General features: G+C 42.1%; 1 protein-coding gene across 1 annotated transcript in view; it reads right to left on the bottom strand.

Annotated features, from left to right (window-relative positions):
- The window catches only part of LOC150085895 (immunomodulatory peroxidase-like), a 312395-nt gene that overhangs the window by 287926 nt on the left and 3770 nt on the right, over positions 1-20699 (bottom strand). Inside the window, exon 2 of the mRNA XM_090374732.1 lies at positions 1086-1261. Within this exon, the coding sequence (XP_090230858.1) occupies positions 1086-1261 (176 nt within the window). The remainder of the gene's footprint in view (positions 1-1085; positions 1262-20699) is intronic.

The raw sequence follows: 20699 nt of genomic DNA, 5'->3' as shown, positions 1-20699 counted from the left end.
AGGTTCGGAAAACTTTATGTGGAGTCATTTGTTTATCTAAATAAGCAAAATAGATACATTTTTTACAATTTCTGTAGTATCTTATCTTTGCTTGAGGACTACATAATATCCACAAATACATATAACAAAACAAGTTTGGATCGTTCAAGACTTGCGTGAAGACATTTTATTCACTTTTCAGCACAAGTTACAGCTCACATCTGGTGAGTACGGGCTTGGCACACCCAGGGTCCTGAGCTGGATATCATCATTCTTCTCTTTCTTGGTGATTCTCTCTCTCTCTCTCTCTCTCTCTCTCTCTCTCTCTCTCTCTTAGGGTAACTCGGAAATTTTTTTAGCTGGTGCGGCATAAGCCTCAGACTTCCCTGCACTATATGGCAGTAATAATAATAATAAAAGTTTGACACGGTAACCCCAAAAAGAAACTGAGTTAACACTGATAAACATTGCTGCATAAAGGTCTCAAGGTCAAGAAACAAATGACTAAAGACAGTGTTGCCAACAAACGAAGGTTTAATTTACAAATTCCAAGCTGTTGTTATTGGGTTTTTAGGAGCATTGGCGACTAAAGCCATGTGCTCCATGTATATTGTCTGTAAATTGTTCTGAGGCCGATTTTCTGTTTGCTGGAAAAAAACCCCGAGTTTCCGGGAGGAAAAAAAAAAAAAAAACATGCTACCCTCGCCTTAAACCGACTAACTTAGCCATGTTTGAAAAAGACCCATAAAAATTTCTTTTGTCACCGACGGGATTCGAACTGTCTTTTGCAAGCGCTGTGAGGAGGACGGCGATCCTACCAACTGTGCTACCCACAAAGAATGAATTCCAACTAGTTACTCCTAAATTAATACATTCAATAATATAAATCATGACATCAACTTAAGTGACTTGTGAAAATCGAATAACATTTCTGAAATCAGCGTAAAAAACTGAGTTAAAAACAGCTATAAGTTTACAAATATCGAAAACCGTAAAGAGTGGTATAATCTATTTAGCTACAAAATAGTGTTCTTTCATTTGGCTTAACAAGAACTGAATAAAATAATTACATCAAAAAGTAAAGAATTTGAAATAACAATACTTACCAGATACAATGGTAGAGAATGTACGATTTCGTTCTATGTGGTGATGATGCTTCCGAAATAAAGCACTTCCCTGTCCAAACAGAGTTCTCCATATTGATTTCGTACTGAACTGTTCTGCTGGAGGTATTACAGCCAATGCACTAAAACTCCATAATATAAATGGAAAGACCAAGATTCTGCGAAACAAAACAAAACAAATGTGACATTCTGCATATATCTATACAGACCTAAACTGCCCTACTATTAATATCCGGATACCCTTCTGTTGACAGTTGGTTACGTCCTGTCCAAGCACCACGTGTCTGACAAAATTATAAATATTCACATAGGCCTTCAAGAAGACAACAGTAGGATTGTGAGTGCAAGACGCCACGATCGATGGAGCTAGACCTCCAGCATGGAATGATAATAGGGTGCAACGTAAGCAATCGGTCTGTACGTGACTTTTCAATGGTACTGAAGATATCCGAGTCAACGATAGGTGATGTGACCTGCAAATGGAAGCCGACTGGTGTTGAAACTTTCACGAAACTACCCGAAAAACCTCCAAAGCTGATGGAAAGTGACAGGAGAGTCCTGCAAAGGATCGTCCGCCCATAACGTAGGTCGACGTCAGCACAAAGACCCTCAATGAGACGATTGGAATACATTTCAGAACCAGTGCAGTGCACAGGACGCTGCTTGATATGGGTTACCGCAGTCGTGCAGTCGTTTACAAGCCACGAATCACCTCGGCTAATGCAAGATGCTGTCTAGTTTGATGTAAGGCCCACTGTTCTTGACAATAGGCCAATAGAAAGGCTGTGCCTTGGAATCACGAGTCACGTGTCTGACAGTCGTGCCTTTATGTCGGATGCCCAGAGAAAGCTACCTGCTGGACCGTATCATCCCAAGTTTGGAGAAAGCAGCGTGATGGTCTGGGGTTGCTTTTCATGGTTTTGCTTGGGACCATTGGTTCTTTTGGACAAAACCACGAATGTTTTGGTCTGTCTAGACGTCCTGGACAATAATGCGTTACCTACGTCGTGGAAGGCCCATGCCTGTATCAGCAAAACAACGCTCCATGTTATACTGCTCGCGTTGTGACGGACTGGGTTGAGGATACCAGCATCGCAAAGTTGGACTAGCCAGCCCAAAGCCCTGACTCAGTCCTATAGAGACCCTCTGGGATGAACTGGATCATCGGGTGCGTGCGAGAGGTGAGACTACCCAAAAAACAGAGCTGAATTAGTCGCCGCTTTGAAGGCCGACTGGCAGAAATTATCGGAGGACATTTACAAAAACTGGGGGAGAATGTTCCATGTCAAGGCTTTGAGTTTCATAAAGGCTAAAGGTTTCAGCACACGTTATTAGTTTTTCCTGTAAATAGATGTTTGCAGAAGTGTCTGGATAATAACCGTAGGGAGTGTATTTTATGCATATACTTCACACGTATGGATTACTACTTTATACAGGCAGAAATAAGCATAAATAGGTTTACAATAAATAATATTTACAATTATAATTATAAATTTATTATAATAAATATAACAAATCATATTTATTATAATTATAATAATACTAATAATAATATTTAATAGTAATTAATATTAATAATATTTAATTAGTAAAATAAAGTCCGCATATATAGAAAAGGGAATAACAGGGAAAGAAGGAACACACCAAAAATCAGTGAAACGATGTTTTTTTCCTCCAGGTTTAGGGTTTCCAGAAATGAAAAAATTTCGTGAATAGAAGAAATGTTTCAGAATTGAACACTCCGAAACACCAGTGAGACGTGTCTCCTTGCTTGGAAAAAGCAGTCATAAAATAAAAATTCTCTATTCACTCTAGTTTTTCATTTCTGGAAATTGTAAACCTGCAAAGAAACACACACTTTTAATGTTTTTGGGAGTTTTCCTATTTTTTTTTTTTTTTTTTTTGTGTACTATATGGCAGGATTTCATTTTAATATTTAAAAAATTTTCCTCTACCTTTTCTGTCGAGTCGGTGTAAACAAGAATATTTATTGTATTTTACTCTTGACCTCTAAAAAGACCATTACAGATAGATATGCATGCATACGCTGTAAAAACTTTCAGATATGGGTCGATTTGCCTGTTTAGCTCGACAAAAAACTTTCTGACCACGTCTGAGAGTAACTCAACAACGGAGTGAAAAAATCCCATAAAAGCTCATCACATCATTGACGGGATTCGAACACTATACTACCTGAGTTGACATATATGCCCTCTAAGATATATATATCCCGAGTGTTTGAATGCATATACGGTAAAATTACTGTAAACCTCTCTGATCGTAAGGAGGTATCGCGGAAAATTTGACGCTTCATTCACAGTTTGTGTGAAAGGGGGTGGCGTGGGTAGATAAACTTCTGTTCTCAAAGATATTTGTTAGGACAAAATTATCTGGCGATTTGAAATTTATTTAGTACTGTTATTAGAATTAGTCACATGGTCCAAGGAAGTCCTAAGATTTTACGGCCTAAGCAAAAAATAAAAAAATAAGATTTAAGAATTAAAAAATAATATAAACTACCTAAGCGATCCGTCCTCACGTAGGTCTATCCAGCTGACATCTGAATTTCTCCAAGCTGTCAGCCTCAACTACCAACGCCGGCAACCTGTTCCAGTAATTCACAGCTCGTTCGCTAAAATAAAACTTCCTATCCACTTCCACATTTTTTTCAATTTATGGCCTCTAGTTCTGGAATCATTTAGAACAGTGAAAATTTTCCTCCGTTCATTTTACTTCCTTCCTCTAGAGCCTTACAGATCTCAGATTGGAAAATCTACGATGCTTAGTTCCTAAGCTCTGTAGTCCAACATTCGAAGTGTTTCCTCATATGGACACCTTTTTGCTGATCTCACTAGGCGTGTTGCCCATCTTCGGATCCTTCCAAGATTTTTTTATTTTTATTTATTTATTTATTAATATTATTTTTTTAGGTGCGGTTTCCATACTTGAAAACATCTTTCCAAGTGCAGTCTAAGAATTACCTTGTACAGTGAGATTATGATTTGCCTGTCTCTACAAGAAAATGTTCGAAAAATCGCCAATACAACACCATGGGTTTTCCTTGCAGCCTGCTTACACTGCTCGCTCGGAGAGTTTACACTGTTCACTTACACCTAGCCTGCTTACACTGTTAGCACTTCATGTCGAACAGTATTGTAACATTCAAACCTCTTTCTTCTTCCATTGTTTTTAATTCAACCTTACTAAGTTTATAACTTATTTTTGAATTGCCGTTCCCTAACAGTAAGACTGTGGATTTTGCTGCATTAAAGCACAGGTGCCACTTTTCTGAACATATCTGAAGCCTGCCCAGTTCATTCTGAAGGAGGGTTGATCGCTAACCACTCTTCTAATCTTCATATCTGCAAATTTTGCCATCACGCCCTCTATCTCTTCGTTGAGCTCATTTATGGAAATTAGAAATAAGAGTGGTCCCAGTAGCATCGATTTTTGAGGAATCTCACTTCTCATATTAGTCCATTCTGAAGAGTAACTATAACATCTGTCTCCTGTCTTGCAGTTAGTGTCCTATATTCACGGACTAATAAACTATAAAAAAAATCTATTCGTTTATCGCGTAGTGTTAAGTGTTTTTGGAATCAGCTTTCAGGAAATTTCATGAAATTAAAAAACCTGGTTAAGCTTTGAAGTGGTTCATCACTCTAAATAATTGCGTGCCTTTATAACTTTCCTGTGTTTTATTCTCCTATTTTATTTTTAATTTCTATAATGGAATTCTAAATTTTAAAGGTTTCATTATTTCTGGGTTATGGGTATTAATGGTTTAAGATTTTGTTTATTTCAAGATTTTAAGATTTTGTTTTAATCTAGAGTTTATGAAAACACAACTACCTACATAAGGATGATGTATTATTAACGTTTCATAATTTTGTAATTACTGCTTACTGCATGCTACAAAAGGTAGCTCATGCTGACAAAACGACATCATCGTCATATCTAAAGGTTAATGAAAAGAGAAAATTTCAAATAATACAATAATATGTATTAATTAAAGATGTATCTCTCTAAGAGGGTTTTTATAATGCCTATGACACTGTCCTCTCAGGTTGCATAGTGGTTTTTAATCACCACTGTCCGACACCTCGTGCAAAAGGCAAAAGTTCTAATCACGCCAATTCTACGAGTAATTTTTATAGGTTTTTTTCACAGCGTGGCTGAGTTAGTCGGTCTCATGCTACAGTTGCATTTTTTTTTTTAAATCTTGTAAACATGAGTTTTTCGTACAGTAAACAGGCAAATCGACCAGAGAAATGTGCACAATTTACTGTCGTTTCATATGCTTAGTTGCATTGGCGCTTAACAAGTACACATTTCAATAATGAGATACCTCACGATGTTACTTGGACCTGGCTGCCATGCTCCCCTTACGATAATACCTGGATACATCACTGATAATTTGTAATACAGACATCGACACACCATCTATCAAATGATATGGTGCATTTAGGATCCGTTTTCTTCTGTTTGAGGACAGAACTTCAAGATTTCTCCAAACTAGCAACACTGTAAAGATACCTTAGGTCAAGCTCCTTGAAATGTAGACTGAAATGAAATCAAGTTGGAGCAGCCATCCTAAATATAGCCATGTGGATTAAGGTACATATTGGAGGATTTAGCATTTGGCATATATTGTCTATAAAACCGGGAGTTCCCCTAATTCCGCTTCAGTTATTCTGTGACATAACATATACAGTACTCTGTAAAGGTCAGATAGCATACACCAATGAGCCAAAACATTATGACCACCTACCTAAAACGATGTTGGTCCTACACGTGCAGCCAAAACAGCTCGTACCCGGCGTGGCATGGACGCTACAAGATTTCTAAATGTGTCTTGTGGTATCTGGTACCAACACGTAACCAGCAGATCCTTTAACACCTGTAAGGTCCGTGGTTGAGACGCCGCAGATCGGAGTTGCTGTTCCAACACAAACCACAGATGCTCGATGGGATTGATGTCTGTGGAATTTGGAGGCCAGAGCAATACCTGGAAGTCTTCCTCATGTTCCGCGAACCAGTCTCGAACAATCCGGGCGGTGTGGCATCGCGCATTATCCTGCTGATAGACGGCACCGCCAAAGGGGAAGACCGTTGCCATGAAAGGGTGTACCTGGTCAGCAATGATGTTTACGTAAAGTGTACAGTGTGTGTTTAAGGTCAAACGGCACCAGGGGTTTCTCCCTTCTCCGCATAGTTTCCATTGTGGGTGAACCAGTTGACTGGAAAAGCCAGAGATTTAAAAGTGTGCGGGAATTGTACTTGTGTGGTGTCGTGTATCGCTGTTCATCTGGTCATTTAGCCGCTGGACCCCTGTTGAGGACCAACGTTTCCCCACTTTCGCCACGGGGCGAAAGTGGGGAAACGTTGGATATGAAATAAGGTAAAATTAAATATGTTTACAATATATACATGTTTAATGCACTGGTGTTAGGCCAATTGGTGGGTACAAGTTTTTTTTTTTTTTTTTTTTTTTAGGAGCATTAGCAACTAAGGCCATATTGCTCCGGGATATGCGGTGGCCATTCCCTGACTTTTCCGCATCCTCCGTATTTGTTGGTGACGGGCTCGAACCCCGGTTTTTAATCAAGAAGCGTGTGCTACGCACTGCTGCTCCTTCCCACCTGGCTACGGAGGCGCCTGGTACAAGTTTTCTAGACTTTAAGACACCACAGAGGCCTAGTGTATTGTATATACACTATATACATACTTGGTGTGTATGGGTTTAGTTATTAATTAAAGATTATGCTGTTTATTTTAATGTCCTATAGTTTTTTATGCGTTAAGATGTTAAGGGCTTTACCGAAGTGGTAGCGAAGATATGGTTTAGGAAAATGGTTGTTAATTAGTTTATTGTATAGTATCTGGATGTTATCGATAGTTGTTTCCTTGCTGCTGCAAATGGTCGCTATTCTGATGCTTTGCTCTAGAATAACGTTGGCATGTACTCCTCTAGAATTCATATCAAAATTTGCCTTCGAAGCACGTGGCAACTACACACGTGCACCATAGCATACAGATCATGTCGGAAATAGAAGCAAGAACATGTCTTTTTCATAATTTCGGTGGATGACCTCTGATGATGACACTGAAATTGTGAAAGACACCGCAATGTTATTTCATTTTGGTTGCTTTTTCACTTCTTATTTTAATCTCCAGGCCATTTCTTTCGCTTTTTCATTCCATATATCGCTCGCAGTGTATACCGTATGTTCATTAGACTTAAACCAATTAAATCTAATTTACGCGTTCTACATACAATATTAAATATATATATATATATATATAGATGCGCTTTAAATGAGAGCGTGGCGTCAAGTATTACACCCAAGTACTTGAGCTCTTTTAATAGGCTCAGTGTAGTGCCAATCGTGATCTGAGGGGGGTCTTCTCGGGTCAAGGGAGTCCCTTAGGAGGATAGAATTAATTTTTTCTTTGGAGATCCTGAGATTGTGCTTTTCGGTCCATTTCAGAAGAATTTGTAGGGCATGGTTTGCCTTTGTTTCAAGTTGTAGTCTGCTGTTTCCGGCGATCATAAGGATGAGGTGCCGACCGGGCTAGCCGGGTAGGTAACCCAAAGGTCGCGGGTTCGATTCCCGCCTCGGGCTGGATATCACGATGGTGCCGAACCAACCAGTTGGTTGGATATCCCAGCCACGATACACGAAGGAAGCAAGAAAAAACTGGTTCCTTCGTGTATTGATCACATCATACGAAATAAATAAATAAATAAGGATGAGGTCATCTGCGAAGGCTTGCGAGGATGCTTCACCGATGTCCGTGTTTAGGAATTCGTCCATTGTAACATTCCACAGTATTGGTCCCAGTACAGTACAGAAATTTGCTTTTGTCAGAGCAATAGTGGCGGTTCACCTGCTTCAACGTATAAACTCTGGCAGGGGATGCCAGAGCAATGCTCTAGTAGCAATACACATTACTAAATTACTATATTAGGGTTACCCGTAAATGATTACATTAACCCGTATTCGTGTCTGTAAATTGCGTGTGTTCTCTGGTCGATTTGCCTGTTTTGCTGGACGAAAAAACCTCAGTTTCTGAGGGAAAAAAACTTGCTATCTACGCGTGAGACCGATTAACTCAGCCACGGAGTGAAAAAAGCCCACTAAAGTTACTCGCGTCATCGACGGGATTCGAACCTGAGCCTTTTCTACCCGGTGTACCACTGTGCTACCCACGCAGACCCAGTAGCAATACAGATGGCTTGGTTGTGAACTGTGTCTAGCCATCTTCTGTCAAAAATTCAGTCACCAAATACTTCTTAGTGATATCAGTGTCTTTCGCCGGGGCCTTTGACTTGCTCTGGTGGCCAAGTATACTACGAAGACTCAGAGAAGCTAGCGTTCCAGCAAATCTTTACAGCTACATGCAGGACTATCTGCACAACAGAAGTGTTACAGTCAGAAATGCCTATCGACAAGTCTCCAGAAATGTCTACAATGGCCAAGGACAGAGCCCCAGGGCTCTGTCTTTGGCCATTTCCTATGGAATGTGGTCATGGATGAATTCCTGAACCTAGACTTGTGGGATGTTTCCATATAAGCCTTCGCAGACGACTTGATACTGACAGTCACTGGAAACTTCAGAGCTTCCCTGGAAACAACAGCCAACGAAGCCCTTACAAAGCTACAAGAATGGGTCAGCCTCCATATATCCCCTGAGAAAACCACTTCAATTCTACTCAGAGGAACCCTTCAAATAAGCAGGAGGCCGCAGATTAAAATTGCTAGTAGAACCATCAAACTGGCAACTGAGATGAAGTACCATGGGGTAATTTTCGACCTCAAGCTCATGTTTTACCCGCATCTAAACTACCTACATCGCAAAGTCAGGAACTACACCGCAATGGTAGTGAGGATCAGCTGGTCTGACTGGGGCCTAAATCGCCGCTCACTACAAATGTTATACAAAGCTGTATTTATTCCCACTATAACCTACTGCAGGTGTCTGGTATCATCGTGCGCTCATTGTTCTTAAACAAAGGAAGTTCACCTCCATTCAGCGTAATTTCATTCTCACTATCACCCGTGACTGCTGCACAGTAAGCAACCCAGCGCTCCAAGTCTTGGCAGGACTTCTCCCCCTGGACCTGCAGATAATTCGCAAAGGCGTGCACTACCGGCGCGAATAGGGACACTCTACCACCATCCTGGATTTCACTACAAACCCAGCAAACACCATCAAAGAAGAAAAAAAAAGCGCCTTGTCCACCTTCTTAACGCCTGGCAAAACAGATGGAATACCACCCCGAAAGGCTCCATCACTAAAAAATTCTTACTTCAAATAGCCCAGGTCTACCCTAAAGCTCCAGCATGGTACAGCCCAGGTTTATACAGCGCTTTCCTGATTACAGGCCATGGATTGATAAACCACAAACTTGCCTCTATGAACATCATGAATGACCCTCGCTGTCTTTGTGGTGAAAACGAAGACTGGGATCACCTAGTCTTCGCCTCGAGGAAATGGACATTTTCTGATCAATGAGGAAGACCAGTACCACACTTTCTCTGTCTTTGCCCATGATCTCTTCACCTGAAGAAGAAGATCACTGGTACAACGTTCTGGAACTAATGCACATTGATCAACACGCTTTTCTCATATACTGAACATCTCGACCTCGGATTCGTCCAGAATCGACTGCCTTAACCCGACTGTGAAGATCTTCACCCAGATTGTGACCACTTCCAAATCCTGGACTTGACACTCAGCAGAAGTTCGGGTCGCTTGAATTGTTTCATCCGTCTCTCTCTTGATACGTGACTGTCTTCCCACTCTCTCGAGGGCCCTCTACTTCCACGTTCCACTTAGGTGGGAGAATTCCCACCCAACTTGCAGAGGATGCCTTCCCTTACATCCTCCGTCGCTCTGTCTATACCTCCTTTCCTTTACCCTCTCCGGTACATCCTGTACTCCCTGTATCCTATATCGTTTTTTTTTTATTTAGTCTCTTTCCAGGAAGCTCAGGCGACGTGGAGGAGACTAGCCAGAGAATTATGAGCAGCCTGGCTACCTCCTAGTGGTGTGTGAGGGCAACATGGGGTCCCACCAGGGGCCCTGCGGTCAAAAGCCAGGACATCCAACAGAACCCAGCACAATACTTTATTTACAAAATATTTCTGGTTTTCACAGTGATATTGTTTGTCTCCACAGAGTTTATATGGCGCAGATGTGGAACCACCGGAGGCGCCTTTCCCCCAACACTATGCACACTATGTGTCTAGCCACCGTAGTATGCTGTTTCTAGCCGATGCGTACACTTAAGACCCGTAGACTAATTTAAATCGGACAAGCGAACGATAAAGGCGTTAAAGTGCAGTAGCCTGCTTCCGATTTATTGGAGGAGATAGCACGTAGGTGATTCAATCCTCTCGTTCACTTTCGGTGGAGTTGACGGATATGTAGTAAAAATGTCAACTTCTTATTGAATATCATCCCCAAGAATTTTGTCTCGGGTGCTAGTGGAATGATATTTTGTCAGAGCTTGAGTTCTGGTTCAAGATGAAGGTTCCATTTGCTACAAAAGTGTAGACGGTTTTCTGTGGCAAGAACCTGAAACCGTTAGCCATTGCCCAAGATTTGACATGGTCAACGGCGTGGTGTAACTGATTTTCGATATCTCTCATGTTGCATGACTGAGAAATGGTGCAGGTAGTAGATGACTTTCATCAACCGGTGAAATACCACCACTTTGCTTATTGGAGGCTTGAAGTGGTGAAACCCATGTTTAGTCTCTAGAGCAAAGTTTCCGGCATCCCCCTCCCCCCATACTTCTCCTTCAACCCATGCACGGTACTAAGTACTATAGGTTTTGATACCTTTCGTGTTTGGGGTTTTCATAAAAAAAAAAAAAAAAAGTCATCAACAAAGAGGCCGCTGTTTACAGTTGGAGGAAGTTGTTCAATAACAGAATTAACTTTGATAGCAAAAAGCATAACACTTCGCACTGACCCTTGGGGGACTCCTTCCTCTTGACAAAAAGATCGACAAAAAACGGACCCCATACAAACTTGGAATGAACGGTTCAATTAAGAATTTTGAATAAAAAGGGCTAGATAGCCTCTAAAATCCAGTTCGCAGATATCCTTTAAAATTCCAAATCTCCAAGCCGTGTCATATGCTTGTTCCATATCAAAGAAAATTGACACCAGATGCACGCATTTGAGGAAAGCATCTCGGATAGATGTTTCAAATCTTATAAAATAGTTGAGTGTTGACCTGTTCCTTCGGAAACCGCATTGTACTTTTGGAAAGGAGTTCATTTGCTTCTAAATACCACATGAGACAGGCATTCACCATCTTTTCCAGGATTTTGCATAGCAACTTTTCAGAGCAAATCGGACGATAATTATTCGGAAATTCTGGATCCTTCCTGGCTACGAGAAGGCAGGAAGGATCCAGATTGCCTTATGTCAGAAGTCCGGAAATTCATCTTCATGATAGACTGTTGTACAAACAGAGAAGGTGATCCAGAGATTCAGATGAAAGATGTTTAATCGTTTTATAATGGTTATCAACTGGTCGGACGGCACTCGCCTGGGCCAGTGATAGTACCGCTTTCATTTCCCATTCTGTGAAGGGTTGATTGTATTCTTCAGTTACTTGACGACAACTTCAAATATTGCCTTTCAGCGTTTTGTTTGAGGCCCATAAACTCAGGCGGTAAGATGTTTCGGCAGACCCTTTAGCAAATATTTCCACAAGACTGTTTGCAATTGCAGTTGAGTCTGAAACTGCACATCCATCATGCTCCAGGGCGCCTCCGTAGCCAGGTGGGAAGGAGCAGCAGTGCGTAGCACACGCTTCTTGATTAGACCGGGGTTCGAACCCGTCACTACCAAATACGGACGATGTGGAAAGGTCAAGGAATGACCACCTCATATCCCGGAGCAATATGGCCTTAGTTGCTAATGCTCTTAAAAACCAAACAATAACAATAACATGCTCCAGGATTATCTATTTTATAATGCTGCCATAATCCCAATACAACCTATGCTAACAGCCTTTGGTTTAGACGTACTGCACTTAAAACTGTACAAACTAAGTTATCCACTATTCAACCTTTTTTTTCCTCCTTAGCCTACTTCACGTTTGCCGAACAGTATCAACTCCAGCTCTACAGACTCTTGCAGGCACTATACCGCTTGACCTGCGCCGACCGGGCTAGCCGAGTGGGTAAAGTACCTGCCCGGCAACCCAAAGGTCGCGGGTTCGATTCCCGCCTCGGGCTTGGATCAAAGTACTGCAAAAACCTTGGGAGGTGCAATATGGCCACAGAAGCCGATGCGCCAACAACTACCAAATCAAATCAAATCAAAAATCAACCACTTGACCTGCATGTTGTGTTTAGAGAGCTTTGCTGTTACATCCGCAGAGGCATTTCTACGGAATTTCAGGAAATCGATGTTAACACTCAGGTTGATCCCAAAACTGAACGAACCCGTTGCTGGAATTTGTTAGTGAACACCTGGCAGAATAGATGGAATTCTACCGAAAAGGAGCTGTTACCAAAAAATTCGTTCCTGACGTAACTGCACTACTTTCATAATCCACCAGAAAATGGTTTTCACACTCAATGTTTACTTCCTACATACTAACTGGACATGGTTCGCTTAACGCAAAACTCTACCAATTCAGACTTTCTAATACAGTCTCCTGTCGATGTGGGCTACCGGAACACTCTCCTCACGTACTTTTTGAATGCTCCATTTACGAGGACTTAAGATTGTCTCTTAAGGCAACAGTACCAAACTTGTGTCCCGGAGGTGAGAAGATACTCATTTCTGTCAACAATTTTCAGGCCCTTCAAACCTCCTGCAATGCTGCTTTTAATTTCAAGAAGGCTTTCAACCTCAATGTTAATTCAAGAAATCAAACTGAAAACAATCATAAATCATAATACACCCTGTTGCCTCGGCTGTCGTCCTGAAGACGTCATATACAAAATTATGGTTTTCAAGAACACGCAAAGGTTTTAACAGATGCTGCACTTTACTGACTCATCCTTTATCAAGACTCTCTGCAACTAAATCCTTCCTCTACTCAGTGATACCGTCATCGACCAGAAACTTCTGATACCACTGCAGATTAACAGAATTATATCTAGAACTTGTTCTTGCTAATCTTGTTTGAATGACATTACTACTTCTGTTTGACAGCACACTGTTTTGTTTTATTTTTATTTATTTACTTTTTTTATTTATTTATTTTATTTTATTTTTCGTTTTTTTTTAATTTTTTTTGTTTTATTTTATTTTATTTGATTTTTTTTGTTTTATTTTCCAGGCTTTCCAGGGTATCGCCTGCCTGGTGACAAAACGGCCAGAAACAACGAAACAACACAACAACGCACACACTGCGTGAACATAATATTACACACATTCTGGCCTAGTACAGTGCTCTGTAACCATTACAGTGTACAAAGGCGGAGTTGAACTTTCGTTCAGATGCCGTCCTACATAAGATACTATACATGTCTACATGCTCCAGGATCGATAAAGGGTGTGATGAATACCTGCCCTTAATTTTCCAGATTTTATCCCAGACCACCTAGTGATGATGCCTGGTTGATGAAGATGTGAAGTGGATCCAAGATTCCTTCTGACTCTGGCATCTTACGTAACTTGCTTTGGCACGTACAGGTTTGAAGGCTATTAGGTTATCTGTGCTGGGGTAACGGCGAAATATCCCCCACGTCATGTTTTGTGCCTTTCTTGCTGCTGTGCATTTAGTATTGTATCATGGTTTTGGAAATGGTGAAAACCGAATCGAAGTTTTTGGAATTGCAATTGCCGCTGCTTGGAGACAGGGTCTGTAATGTGCTTTATTGCGTCATTAAATGGCTCCTTGATGACTGTAGTGGTAGTAAACGATGTCATATCTTTGAAGGCATTCCAGCCAGCGTGATCGATCTTCCACCGCGGTATCCTAGACGGGTTGAATGGTCTCCCCTAACAGGCCTGATGTAGCCCAGTGGTCAGGAGCGAGAGTGCATAGCACGTGTTCCTTGAGTGGACCGGGGTTCAACCTCGTGACTACTAAATACGATAAATACATTTGTATTGACGATTTATTGTAAACTCTACTGACTTGGTTGTCATGCCTCAGTATAAACAGAAAATTTATTTACAAAGGATGGATATCACTACCATAAAGTTTGTCTTCAACCTCCAATGGCCATGTAGAGAGACATCAATCAGGGACGTAGGCATGTGGAGAAAGGTGTTATGTCTCACATTTAGCAGGGCCAGGTCACTGTTTTCGAGCATGCGCTCTATAGCCGTACCCCTTTCATTGATATCAGCTTTATCATCAAAGAGTATCATGTCCATTAAAACTCCTTAGTAACAGAAAAGAAGACAGCAATTACCTAATGAGATTATCAAGGTGTGCCTAGTGTCTTTCCCAGGTGGCAGTTATTGTAGTAGTAGGGTTTTAAGCAGCATCAGCAGCTAAGGCCATATTGCTCCGTGTATATTCTATGTAAATGCGTGTGTTCTGTGATCGATTTTCTGTTTTCTAGATAAAAACCCAAGTTTCCAGCAGAAAAAATCGTACAACCCTCGCCTGAGACAGACTAACTCGGCCACGTTGTCAAAAAGGCTGATAAAAATCCCCCGCCTCATCGACAGAACTTGAACGCAGGTCTTTCCACCTGGTGTGGGCAGGATGGCGATTCTACCGACTTTGCTACCCACGAGTTAAGAGGAGCTCTACTGTAAGTTGAACTGCTGCAGCATCTAAGTTGGTGGTGTGGCATAGCTTGAAAGGGAACCACCTGGTGTGGGCAGGACGCAATTCTACCGACTTTGCTATCCACGAGGGTGTGGCAAATAGATACAGCAAACAGTTAAGAGGAGCTCTACTGTAAGTTGAACTGCTGCAGCATCTAAGTTGGTGGTAAGTGGCATAGCTTGAAAGGGGGTGTGATTACCCACAAGGAATGTGACTTCTCCATGGGCAGGTCCATCCCCAGCTTTGTCTTTTCGAATAACTGAAATGTTACGCAAGTAAGGGTTCTCATTTGTCTTTAAATACGTCTCATGTAAACAAAAGCAAGCAAATTGGTTCATGCTTACACAGGAGGATCTCGATGTCGTCACTATTTCGACGTAAGCCACGACATTTCCATAGCAGAAATTTGAATGCACCCATTATTTAGATTTGTTGGGTCTATCCAGTGGCTTCCGAAGGGATGAAGGCTTTGTTTTCTCAGTCATGGCTTTATCTTTCTTAGGAAAGAAAGGAAGTCGAATGAGTCGTCCGGTACTTCTTTATCCTCTACAGCCATTGTTTCTTGTATTGTAGGTGGCTCTACCGATCTTTGAACTTTTCTTTACCGCTTGGTTTTTGTAGTGGTGGAGCACTAGGAGGTGCGAATATAGGTGTGGCAGATGACTGTCTTTTTTGGGTGGGCTTAACGCAATAAATAGTGTGCAATCGGAGTGAGTGACTCCCTTGGTCTTATATTCATCTCAGTTTCTGTACCTATAGTGCACCTCGCAGAAACTTTCTGGGCGTATGAAGGCTTCACGCCATTTATTGGTTAGATGCGTTTTCTGGCCTCTTGGTAGGAGATATTCAGCTCTGTTTTTGGTTTATGGACTTATTTTTCATCCTTCATCGCTCGCATGCTCTAGAGTATGTAGGACACTCTCCTTGGCAATTTTAACAGATCAGTTTGGACGCCGAACATTCCTTGCTCTCGTGGTCTTTCACACCACATCGAGCACAGAGAGGTTACCTCGACAAGCTGTTTGTGAGTGGCCCTATTTTGATATCTAAAATACCTCAGTGGGATTGGAATGTAACTCCTTACTGGGCAGTTTAAGTAGCCTGCTTTGATGGAACTTGGAGGCCGTGGGGTATTGAATATTAGGATGAAAACTCGGCAGGGATAAGATTCATCCTTTCGCATCGATATTTCCTTGAGAGCCGTCAGTCCTTGGTCTTTTAATTCAGAGCAGATCTTTTCTAAAGAGACATGAAGGTCCCACTCTGATATGGCACCTCGTGAAGAGTTCAGAGTTTTGTGGGTGGGGGTTACTGTGATAGCCATTTCCCCGGTCGATGCGGCTTTCAGGATTTTTTCAGCTTTTTTTTTGTGCTTGAAGCTTCGACCAGAAGGTCGCCAGAACGGAGCCATTTCACGGATTTAGGTGATCCTGCCAACCCTAATAATCCCTTCTGGATGAAGAAGGGTGACATCTTCCCGATTCATTGCTCCTTAGTGGAATAAAGAATGAGGAAGAGGGCTGTTACTGATGGTGGAGTGTCCCCATTTCTGGGTCTTTTTAAGGAGGTGTTTTCAGTGTTGTCATTTCGATTAGGTAGGGGCCCTGTTGGGGCCCCAGAAGAAAGAGAGGGATTTAACTTACTCATAGGAGTAAAATAAAAATTTCAGATGCCTTAAGTACCTCATCTATAACGGAGCCCTACGAGGGGACGCCCACTCGGGAACTAGCAGGAACTGCATACACGAATGGGGCGCCAAGTTCGCATAGGAGCATCATACCCACATTTCCAATAAGCCTTCACCCCGTCTCAAGACTAAAGGGAAGCAGACTTACTGGAACGCAGTTGACCCTAGCCATAAGAACCAATCGCCGATTAACTCAGTCAAGCCGGTCCGGGACCTCCCATATTGTCAAAGCAGGGGCCAAAGTGGTGTATAAGGCCTGGGCTCCCTCACCCATCAGGATTCTCCTTTCTGAATTTCCACTGGTCGCGAATAGCTCGGAAAGAGGGACGAAGGGGTCTGATAGACCTCATACAGCAAAAAAGACAGTGTTAGTTAACCTGAAGAATTATTTCCAGAAAAACAAAACTGCACCTACCAGCCTTTAAGGAAGATAGACAAGGGGCAAACCCGACTCAATCTAAGCCAGAAGTCTCCTCCCGCCCAGATGGCACAAATACTCCATAGCGGACACTGCACTGAACTCCATCAAGGTCACATAGATAAATAGGCTTCCACTTCCAATGCAAGCTCCAGAGCGGGTCGCTCTTCCTCGAGACTGATTCATGTTAGTTATCCAAGACAATGTAAACAACGCCAAAAAACTAAAGAAAATACGTCGCCAGGAGCCAGGAGTGGTATATGACACATGTCGACGATGTCACCTGGCCTCAGAAACTATTATCCAACACATCACCACAGGATGCAAGGTGATCACCCGCACAAAGTACATTGGTAGACACGACCAGGTCCCAGGATAATGCATAGTGATAGGGAGGAAAAACCAGCTGATCAAAGAAAGTGTACTATATTACAAGTACGAACTGTAGTAACACCAACCCACAGGCTATACTTGGACAGTGCCATAATAACGGACAAGACAATCCCATACAACGCACTGAACATAACAATTGTTGACAGAAGGAAAAAGATTAACCTATCTGATTGACACAGCGGTGCCCAACACTAGCAACCTCCAGAAAACCCACGAGGAAAAGATCAGGAAGTACACGGACCTACGACAGGAGATCAAAGAGATGCAGCATATGCAACAAGAAAGGACCATCCTGATCACGATGCACCCACTAGTATAGTGTCATAAACCCTACGTAACTGCATAGCAGCAATAGGACTCCCAAAGAACACAAGGAACTCGAGAAAGTAGCAATCCTGAACACCTGTAGGATAATCAGAGAGTTCCTCGACCGACAGTAATACCAGTCATAACCACCCTGCACACTTGGTAAGCATGACGGGTACTCCATGACGGGTACCGTCATGGGGTAGAAACTCTCATCGGGGAGAAATAGTAATAATAATAATAATTATTATTATTATTGTTACTCTTATATTATTTCTCCCAGATTGGGAGGTTCCACTCCGTGACGGGTACTGCTACCAAGTACACAGGGCGGTTGTAATGTCTGGTGTTATTATTGGTCGAGGAACTCTCTGACTGTCCTACAGGTGTTCAGGATTGCGACTTTCTGGAGTTCCTTGTAGGTGTTCGCTGGGAGACCTATTGCTGCTAGGCTGTTATGCAGGGTCTTTGGCACCATACCTGCGGTTGACACGATTATCGGGATGGTAGTTACTTGTTGCATATGCCACATCTCATTGATCTCCTATCTTAGGTTCGTGTACTTCCTGATTTTTATCCCATGGGTTTTCTGCAGATTTCCAGTGTTGGGTACCGCTTTGTCAATGAGATAGGTAGCCTTTTCCTTCTTGTCCACAAGGGTGCGGGACTGTCTAATCCGTTATTATGGAGCGGTCGCAGTACAGCTTGTGGGTTGAGGTCTCTAGTACTGTCTGGGGGTTCGTACTTGTAGTACGGTACACTTTCTTTGACCAACTGGTATTTACTTGCTAGCTTCTGATATATTATCCTGGCTACCTGGTCGTGTCTATGCTATTATTATTATTGTTGTTGCTCTTATATTATTTCTCTCTGATTGGGGATTCCACTCCGTGACGGGTACTGCTACCGAGTAACAGGGTGGTTGTAATGTCTGGTGTTACTGTCGGTCGAGGAAATCTCTGACTATCCTACAGGTGTTCAGGAGTGCAACTTTCTGCACTTTCTGGAGTTCCTTGTAGGTGTTCCCTGGGACCTATTGCTGCTATGTAGAGTCTTTGGTACCATACCCGTCGTTGACACGATGACTGGGATGTTTGATACTTCTTGCATATGCCACATCTCCTTCATCTCATGTCTCAGGTTCGTGTACTTCCTAATTTTTTCCTCATGGGTTTTCTGGACATTGCTAGTGTTCGGCACCGCTATGTTAATCAAGTAGGTAGCCTTTTCCATCTTGTCCAGAAGGGTTATGTCTGGTATGTTGTGCGGGATGGTCTTATCCGTTATTATGGCGCGATCCCAGTACAGCTTGCGGGTTCGGGTCTCTAGTACTGCATGGGGTTCGTACTTGTAATGTGGTACACTTTCTTTGGTCAAATGGTATTTCCTCGCTAGCTTCTGATGTATTATCCTGGCTACCTGGTCGTGTCTATAAGAGTACTCAGTCTGGGTGATCACCTTGCACCCCGCAGTGATGTGTTGGGATCGTTTCTGAGGCCAGGTGGCATCGTCGACATCTGTCATCTGACATTCCGGGCTCCTTTGCGATGCATTTTCTTTAGTTTCTGGTGTTGATTACCTGGTCTTGGATGGCCAGCATGAATCCTTCAGTCTCGGGGAAGAGCGTCCCGCTTGTGAGCCATGCATTGAAAGCAAAGGTGTCGATGTGATCTTGATGGAGGTCATTGTAGTATCTGCCATGCAGTATCTTCTTTGCCCATCTTTCTACTGTCTGGGCGGGAGGGGTTGCCTCGATTAGGTTGAGTTGGGTATACCACTTATCTATCTTCTTCTTCTTCTTCTTCTTATTATTATTATTATTATTATTAGGAAGTACACGAACCTGAGACATGAGGTCAAGGAGATGTGGCATATGCCAGAAGTAACGACCATCCCGATCATCGTGTCAACCACCGGTATGCCGCCAAAGACCCTACATAGCAGCCTAGCAGCAATAGGTCTCCCAGAAAACACCTACAAGCAACTCCAGAAAGTCGCAATCCTGAGCACCTGTGGGGCAGTCAGAGAGTTCCTCGACCAACAGTTACACCAGACATTACAACCACCCTGTGTACTTGGTAGCAGTACCCGTCACGGAGTGGAATCCCCCAATCAGGGAGAAATAATATAAGAGCAACAATTAAAATAATAATAATAATAACTAAGAGAATTCGCCCATCCCCGCGCACGCTTTTCTACATAAAATGTAGAGGCATACGGAGTAAGTCAAATCTTTTGTAAGTAAAAGATACACCTGTTGAAACGCACTGGTCGATATCTAATCAGGAAATGACATGTAATTATTTATCTGTGCATTTGTAGTGCGTGGCATTCTCAATGTCCAATAAATATCACGATAAACTCCAGAACGCTGTACACCCTCCAACATGGCGGCAAGCAAAACAGTGGGAAAGCAGTGATTGACAAATGGTGACTCCCATATTTCGACAAACGGACAGTAACAGAGCAGCGACGGGCAGATACCACTGCTTTCCTCGCCCACTGTCCTCCTAGGTTGATATGACTAGGGTGTTTTTCCTACATTTGCCGCTGTTTTAATTGGGAATTTGTTTTCTCATTTTAAAACAGCGGGATGGAAGGATAAACACCCTACCTAAGCTAAGCTCCTCCTCCTCAACGACACAAAACAATCAGAAAAGGGAGGTGCCTTCACCTGTCAATTATACTGGAACTACTATACTGGACTTCAGCCAATATCACTCTGTAATTATTTACCTGCGTTTACATAGGTCACTTAGGAAAGGACCTTTTGCTTCGGGTTCCATAACACATGAGGAATATTGTTGCATCTGCAATAATTAAAGACAAACACCAGCCAAGGAATTAAATTTTTTTTTTTACTATAAAAATAAAATATACAGAAATAACATAATAAAATACTGTGATACACTATCGGAAGATTAAAAATTATAATAAATTACGATAAAACGTTAAAAATATAGTTAAAAATACCGAAGCAATAAAATTATCTAAAATAAACTGGATTAAAAGCGATAAAACCCGA

Source organism: Mastigoproctus giganteus, chromosome 5 (assembly GCF_048544385.1).
Source record: "Mastigoproctus giganteus isolate SK-2022 chromosome 5, ASM4854438v1, whole genome shotgun sequence".
Taxonomy (NCBI): Eukaryota; Metazoa; Arthropoda; class Arachnida; order Uropygi; family Thelyphonidae; genus Mastigoproctus; species Mastigoproctus giganteus.
Note: the sequence above shows the minus strand (reverse complement) of the source record. Positions and strands in the feature narration are given on the sequence as shown.